This window comes from Ursus americanus, chromosome 20, assembly GCF_024610735.1.
Source record: "Ursus americanus isolate L20-20 chromosome 20, mUrsAme1.1.p, whole genome shotgun sequence".
Taxonomy (NCBI): Eukaryota; Metazoa; Chordata; class Mammalia; order Carnivora; family Ursidae; genus Ursus; species Ursus americanus.
Window position 1 is genome coordinate 12,958,157 of NC_142146.1, and position 8,383 is coordinate 12,966,539.

The following is an 8,383-nucleotide window of genomic DNA, read 5'->3' on the forward strand; positions in this document are numbered from 1 at the left end:
AAGTCACAAAAGAAAAAATATATATAAATTGGATTTTATCAAATTAAGAATCTTTGCACTTCAAAGGACACCATCACATAAAGCAAAAAGACGACCCACAGAATGGAAGAAAAATATCTGCAAATCATGTATCTGATAAAAGACTTGTATCCAGAATATGTAAAGAGCTCTTACAACTCAACAATAAAATAATTTTTTTAAATGGCAAGGGATTTGAATAGACATTTCCCCAAAGAAGATATACAAATGACCAATAAGCATATGAAGAGCTGCTCAACACCATTAGTCGTTAGAGAAATACAAACCAAAACCACAATGAGATATCACTTCACACCCCAGAATCAAAAAGACAGAAAATAAACAATCTTAGTGAGGATGTAGAGAAACTGGAACTCGGATTGCTGGCGGGATAGTAGTGTAGTGCAGCCACTTTGAAAACAGTCTAGCAGCACTTCAAAATATTAAACAAAGAGTTACCCTATGACTCAGCCATTCCATTCCTACGTAAGTGCCCAAGAGAAGTGAAAACATATGTTCACAAAAAAAACTTTGTTCATGAAGGTTCACAGCAGCATTATTCAAAATAGCCAAAATGTGGAAACAACCCAAATGTCCATCAATTGATGAATAAACAAAATAATATATATATAATACAATGGAATATTTGGCAATAAAAGGAATGAAGTACTGAAACATACGATAGCAGGAATGACCACTGAAAGCATCATGCTAAGTAAAAGAAACCAGACAGAAAAGACCACATATTATAGGGCCATTTTCGTGAAATGTCCAGAATAGACAAATCTATGGAGACAGAAAGTAGATTAGTGGTTACCAAGGGCTGAGAGGAGGGAAGAATACGAAGTAACTGCTAATAGGTATGGGGTTTCTTTCTGAGGTGACAAATACGTTCTAAAATAGTGGTACAAATCTGTGAGTATCCTAAAAACCCTTGAATTGTACACGTTAAAAGGGTCGATTTTATGATCTGTCTCCATAGAACTGCTTTTTAAGAATGCATATGCTAAAACTCACAGAACTCTACACTAAAAAGGGTGAATTTTACTGGATACCTCAATAAACTTGACTTCAAAGAAAATTCATAGACCTTTTATTCAATTCTAAGTACTCATCCTTAGGAAACGTTAAAGAACCACCAGAAAGAGTTAGCATAAAGGAAGTTTGTTATGTGTTTAAAGGAAAGAAACAGAGGGGCGCCTGGGTGGCACAGCGGTTAAGCGTCTGCCTTCAGCTCAGGGCGTGACCCCGGCGTTATGGGATCGAGCCCCACATCAGGCTCCTCCGCTAGGAGCCTGCTTCTTCCTCTCCCACTCCCCCTGCTTGTGTTCCCTCTCTTGCTGGCTGTCTCTATCTCTGTCAAATAAATAAATAAATAAAATCTTTTTAAAAAAAATAAATAAATAAAGGAAAGAAACAGGGGCACCTGGATGGCTCAGTCCTTAAGCGTCTGCCTTCAGCTCAGGTCATGGTCCCAGGGTCCTGGGATCGAGCCCCACATCGGGCTCTCTGCTCCGCTGGGAGCCTGCTTCTCCCTCTCCCACTCCCCCTGCTTGTGTTCCCTCTCTCGCTGGCTGTGTCTCTCTCTCTGTCAAATAAATAAATAAAATCTTAAAAAAAAGAGAAATTAAACGAAATAAATAAAGGAAAGAGACATACCCTAAACACTAGGAGCCTGGATATTTATGGAATACTATGTGGCCATTAAGAATGTCCTAAGAAATTAATTATTAATGAGGAAAGGTCATTTATCAGGGCTCAGCAGGACACCCGGCACTTGCAGACTGGGTCATCCGAGTTGAGTTTAATAAAGGTGTTAGTTATAAAGCAGGGTGCAGGAAAACCACAGCGATAGTGCAGGGCCTGGCAATGGGAAGCAGCTGGGAGTGACGGGCTATCAGAGCCAGGGAAAACAGCTGTGCGGAGGGGCGGCCAGACAGCCCGCCTTCCACGGAGGGACAGTCAAGCTGCTCAGAGTCAGCAGGGAGGAGTCCCAGGGACTGAATACCCAGAACCCGCTCTCCTCTCACCCCGTAGCCTCCTGCGGGTACCACTTTTGATGAATCCAGTGACCCATCAGAGGGGAGCCCCTTGAGACAGTCCACACAAGTTAGCCTTCAGGGAGGAGAACAGAGTGGAGGAGGGTGTAGAGTGGATCTGAGGGACATGGGAGATATCCAGCACAGATGGCCAGAAAGAATAGTTTACAAGTGACTGCATCAAAAAAAAAAAAAAAAATTACAGATAAATGATACATAACCACTTGAAAAATTCTGGAATGGTTTATTCCAAGTGCTAAATAGTGATGCACTCAGAGTTTCTTAACAGTGGTGCTGTTGGCAATTGGTAAAGCAATTCATTGCTGGGGACTGTCCCAAGCACTTCAGGACATTTAGCGACCCTGACCCCCAGGGCACTAAACACCAGTAGAAGCTTCAGGTATTACAATAACCAAAAAAAAAAAAAAATTTTTTTTTTAAATCCTATCCACTCCTAGTACCATGCCTGTTAGGAACCACCATGGGGGCTAGAATTACAGGAGGGTTTTCTTAACTACATTTTTCTATTTTTTCTCCAAAGACTAGGTATTTTTTTATGAAATGGAAACTATGTTCTTTTTTTTTTTTTAAGAATTCAACAGGATAGTATGATTTAGATTCCAGCTCTCAGTAAACTCTATTCGTCCTCTCCCACCTAAGCCCGCTCATGACAGTAGTATATGAAAGGTGACCTAACATTATTATACGGATGCTGTAATTCATTTTGAAGTCACCAATAACAGGAAGGGTGCAATTAACTCAGCTTCTGACAAATCACTTCAATTCTTCAAGTACTCGTAATTGTCATAAGATCACAGCATCCTACAAATCACAGGTCAAGTACTGGATTGCTTCTAGCTTGTTATAAAACTTGAAACGGAAGGAAATGACTACAATTTGGTTTCAACACAATGTTACATTGGCACAGCCCAAAGTGTTTGAGTAGGTTAACTATGACCACTCACTCCTGGGGGAAAGCCAGGGCTAGCGAATTTGACAACAGATTTGGGGAAACAATGTGTTTTGTTCTCTATTATTTCATTTCTCCCAGATTCAAGCAGGAAGTCAGAGTCTCAGCAATTCTTTCTCTCAGTATTTGTAAACAAACAAGGCAGAAAGTAACATTCTTCTGGGGGCAGGTCTATCGTAATGCCAGGGTGGGACAGCAATAGTTTGAAACCTGCTCCCCTAACCCCCCCATAAAGAATCAGTGGTACCATATTGCATTACCACCAAGAAGCCATCCACGATAAGCCACATCCTGATTTAGACCTTAAAAGATGAACAAAAAAGTATCTTAGATCAATAAAGCATATATCGTTTAAAATGATCCTTCATATTTTTATTTTAGAAATTCTCCTAACTTAAAAGTATTTTTAATTTAATATGTTCACACTACTGATAATAATTTAAACCAGCAGAACTTTGTGGAAATTTCAGAATATGTAACAAACCCTTAACTTGTGTACTCTTTGACACATAATTGTACTTTAAAGAACTTTCCCTTGAGAAAAATCACTGGATAAATGTGGGAAGAGGAACAAAGAAGGAAAATTGCTATAGCACTGGCTATACTAGTAAAATCTAGAAACATGTTAGTTTTGCTTTTTTTTTTTAACTTTTATTTATTTTTCTTTTGAGAGAGAGAGCACGTGCGCGCGCGTGGGGCGGGGGCAGAGGGTGAGGGAGAGAGAGAGAGAATCCCAAGCGGGCTTCACACTCTACACCCAGCACAGAGCCCAGTGTGGGCTTGATCCCACAACCCTGAGATCATGACCCAAGCCAAAATCAAGAGGCAGATGCCCAACCAACTGAGCTACCCCGGCACCCTGAAACATGAAAATGGAGGAAATAAAATTCAGTACTTCCTTAAAACAGAAAACTATAATAATTGAGAGATCTGAGATCCTGAGAAATGCTTACGGTATGGTAAGTGAACACAGCATGTCACGAAACACAAACCCACGAGTAAAATTATAAGAAAATACATGCATAGAAGAAAAAGGGTAAAAGGAATTTCAGGAAAAACAAAAAAAGAAAACAGAAGGGTAAAAATCAATTTAAAAAAAATCTCCTTACACATACATGAGTTTTCCTGATTGAGAGAGGACATGAGGTCCTCAGTATAATGGAAGAAGATGGACTCAGAAGAAGGCACGTAGTGTGATCTGAGAGATCTCTTAGGAGAAAGAGTCTACAGGCTTTTAGAAGGGAAAGAAAAAAAAAAGGATGAAGAATTGAAATTTATGAAAACAAAAAACATAATAGCTCAAAGATAATGGAAGAATACTTCAAAATTCTGAAGTAAAACAATTTCCAATCTAACATTCTTTACCTAGTCCAACTACTAATTATATGTAACAGTTAAATCAAGATATTTTGGAAAGACATAAATTTCAATTCACACATACATCCTTTCTCAGGAAACGACTAAAGTCCGTGTGGTTCCCCCACTGGGAGTACGGCAAAACAGAGAGGGACACTGGTCAGGAGAAGCAGGGGACCCAACCCAGAAGAGAAGGGCAGAGAAAGAATCTCCAGGGGGCTGCTGCAGGAGACCCCATGCTGTGTCACCTGTGCTCAGGTGAGCAGGCCAGGTGGGAGCAGGTCAGAGGCTCCCAGAGAGAGCTGGTCATGAGATGATCTTGATAGAATCCCAGATGTCTCTCAGTTGCCTGGTAGGAGATTTCAACAATTAAGGTAAAAGGAGTGACTAAACAGCTTGAGAATGAAGAAATGAAAAAAAAAAAAAAAAATACTGACTCCAGGGAAACAAATTGGAAAGGAAAGTAAAAGCGCTTCCAGACTACTCAGTGGCTCAGTTGTGAACAGCGTCGATGGTGTCCTAAGGTCAACACGACACCGGTTATTAATCTAACCTAAAATATAATGGGAGACAGGAAGGATGTATGTATAACACGGGGTGGGTGGGGTAGGTAAAAGGTGGTCTGAGAGCACTAAAGCCTTGTCTCTCAGAGGGGGAAGCCAGTGGATAATACTTATAACTGAAAAAAAAAAAAAATCAAGGAACACATTATAAACATGTATGGTTCTAAGAGATTTGAAAGTGGAGACGGTGGGGCAAACTTACAACCCTGCCCCTAAGACTGACTCTTTAAAACGAGTGCATATATATGTTGTCAAAAATAACAATTAACCTATTGGAGTGGTATGGGTGATTTTTCCTACCTGTTTTTCCATCTTAAAAAAAATTTATTGAAATCTAAAAAGATACATGCAAAATATCAACCATTATGGTTATTTCCAGTGATGGGATTATGGGCCATTTACATTTTGTCCTTCACTTTTCTATTTTCTGAAAAAGCGTGGAACATGGAGCATATTGATCACAAATCAGAAAACAAAACAGCCTCTCTTGCTGTTTTTTTTACTTTTACTCCATGCCTGGTCTGAATCCACCCCGGCGGCGAGAAGCCCCCATCTCTGCCTTTAGCTTTGTGCTGCCGGAGCAGGGGAGCATGCCAAGTACTTCATTCACACAGCAAATATTTGTTGAATTCCTATAAGCTGGGCCCTGCACAGTGAGTCCAATATCTTCGTTTGATTTACTGGGTTTCCTGAATCCTCAATACCAGCTGAGGGAACCAGCTGGGGGCTGAGCTGAGCCAACACTTCTCAAACTTTCTGTGCATGGGAATCGATTCAGTAGATCTGGGGTAGGGTCTGAGGCTTCCCAGGAGCAAGTAAGCTACCTGATGTACCCAGGCTTTATTGGGGGCTTCTCAGAGAAAATTCTGGGTCTTCTGCCACGTCTATACCACCATAGCTCACATTCTCTAACTCCAGGTAAGCTAGATTTCAACTCCACCAATGTGTAAATGAATGTGTGTGACATGTGATGGAAAGGGGACAGGTTAGACAGCTGGGAAGGATACCCCTTAGCAGTTAAGAGCAGGGCCCTTGAGTCAGGCAGGCCTGGGGCTGAAGGGCAGTCCCACCACCCCCAGGTTTGACTGACTTCCCCTCTCTATGTCTCCGTCTCTTCCCATGTAAAGTGGAATAACTGAAGCTACCCTCACAGGGTAGGGCTGTTATGTGGGTTATATGAAGGCACAAAGGCATCCAAAGGTCTTGAGGGGACCCTGGCCCACGGTGAGGACAACAGACGGTAGCCACCACTAGCTGTTAAAGGGGCTCCAGCCAAGAAGGACTGGCTGGGACTTCAGGAGAAATCACTTGACCCCTCAGCTTCCATGTCCTATGAAGAGGAGAATGCACATGCCAGGCCTCCTCCCCAGGAATGTTCTGAGCCTAAACCAAGATGTGCACCGCACCAGGCAGAAAACCTTCTGGTCCTCAACGGAGCTGAGGCCCTCAGATTTTAATCAGTAAAAGTTTCTTAATTCACCTCAATTTTACTACCAGGGAGATAAACAGGCAAAGAAAAAAGTCCCCTCCGCCCCCCTGAGCTTTAGAAAGCTTTGCTTTTAGGGAGGAGGCAATCCACGTGGAGATCAGGCAAGGGAGGCATCAGGTGTCCGCGACACTCATTAACACAAACTCAACGCCCACCAAGCATCCCGCTCCCAAGATACGCCACGATCACCGAGAGGGCCCAGCAAGTCGGGTCTCTCCCCCAGCAGACATCCTGAGGGTCACGACCCTCTTTCCCAAAAGAGCGCAAGGTGATCGGACCTCGCCCGGAGAGGTGCTCTCGGAGTTGTGCACTCTGGGAAGAAGGCGAGACGGAGCCAGAAGGGTTCCCTGGCAGCGGGTCCGCGGAGGCACGCCGCCCGGGTGCCCCGGCGCCGCCCCCGCCGCCCTCCCCCCGCGCGCTCGGCACTCACGATCTCCGCCACGATGAGCAGCCCGGGCAGGGTGCGGAGGAACTCGCGGTCGTAGGCGAAGCTGCTGCTGCTGGTGGAGAAGTTCTCGGCGAAGGAGCTGGCAGTGGTGGTGACGGTATGCGAGCGGGCGCGCTGCGGCTCCTCCATCGCCGCGCCTCGGCCGGGCTGGCCCCTCCTCGGGGACCCCCCGCGCGTCTGGGGCTGGACGCGCGGCCCGGAGCCCTGGGGACACCGGCGGGGGGGAGGGGAACGCGGCGGGCGCGGGGAGGGAGGCGCGCCGGGGGCGCCCCCCGGGGCCAGTCCCGCCGCGGCGCGTGCCGTGCGAGTGCGCGGCGCCCCCGGTTGTTCGGCGCGGGGCTCTCGGGCTGCGCGGGGGTCCGGCAGGAGAAGGAAACCGCGCGAGGGGAGACCGCCGGGCGGCCGAGCCGGGCGGCGGAGGCCGGGAGGAGGGGAGGGGGCGTGGAGAGGGGCGGGCGCGAGGCGGGCTGGAGAAGGACCGCCCCGCGGAGGCGCCGCGGACGGGCAGCCTCTTCACCTGTTGCCCGGGATGGTGCGGCCGGGAGGGCGCCGGGTCGCGGCCGGGGTCGCGGGGCGGACGACCCGGAGGGCGGCGCGGAGGAGAGGGCGCGGGGGTCCCGGACGCCTGCCGCAGCTCGCCCGCCTGGCCCCGCCCCCTCGCGCGGGCCGCTCCGCTGACCTGTCTCCTTCCACCTGGCGGCGGGGCTGGCGCTACGCGGCCACCGGCAGAGCGAGGCCCCTGGGGGCTCCGCGGCTCCGGGAGCCTGCCCCTGCGCGACAACAGAGGCCGGGGGTCGGGTGGTGACTCGAACGCGAGAAAGAGCGGCCGGAACTGTGACCCGGCCGGACCTTACACCCGAGATCGATGGGAGGCCGCCACGACTGCCCGGGAGGCGGCCTGAGCTTCTCCCCCTCCCTGTGCGGCCGCCACCGAAGGCCCGCGTTATTTCCTGCCCCTCCTGCCGGGAACAATTTGAGGAACCAACTTAATCGCTGGGCTTCGAGGGCGAGACTCTTCCCGGCGCTCGCAGTGGCTCTCTCCCGGATTCATGGAGTCTGGGTGCCGGCGCCTGGCCGGGAGACTGGACGGGGGAGTTATTTGGGGTCCCTGGTCAAGATGAATCAGTGTGACCATCCCGTCGCACTCGGAAGGAATGTTTGGGGGGGCGGGGGGGAAGCTTGAAAGGTGTGGGTTATGCAAAGCGAAGTTTATGACAAACGGGCTGTGCTTTCCTGGGATGGGGGAGGGGACGAGGGTGCCCCGGTGAGGGAGACAGCTTGTTATGGGGTCAGGTTAGCCCAGAGCTCCAGCACGGCGCTTGCGTTTTCCAGCTGCGACCAGGAGCCTATGGCTCCACCTCTTTCGGCCTCAGTGGTGCCACCTGTAAAATGAGGGCCTTGAGAGATTGGGCCTGTCGCCAAAAAAGAGGATCGTCTGGGGGGGGGGTCCCTTCCTCTCTTTTGTAAAAGGCTGGCAGGAAACGGATTTTATTCGGAAAC

General features: G+C 48.0%; 1 protein-coding gene across 2 annotated transcripts in view; it reads right to left on the bottom strand.

Annotated features, from left to right (window-relative positions):
- The window catches only part of CMTM8 (CKLF like MARVEL transmembrane domain containing 8), a 105,451-nt gene extending 97,692 nt beyond the window's left edge, over positions 1–7,759 (bottom strand). Inside the window, exon 1 of one of the 2 annotated variants that reach the window (XM_045776106.2) lies at positions 6,866–7,759. In XM_045776106.2, coding sequence (XP_045632062.1) covers positions 6,866–7,012 — 147 coding nt within the window. In that variant the 5' untranslated portion in view covers positions 7,013–7,759. The remainder of the gene's footprint in view (positions 1–6,865) is intronic. The other variant, XM_045776105.2, reaches the window with a different exon arrangement.
- Between the last annotated feature and the right edge of the window lie 624 nt (positions 7,760–8,383).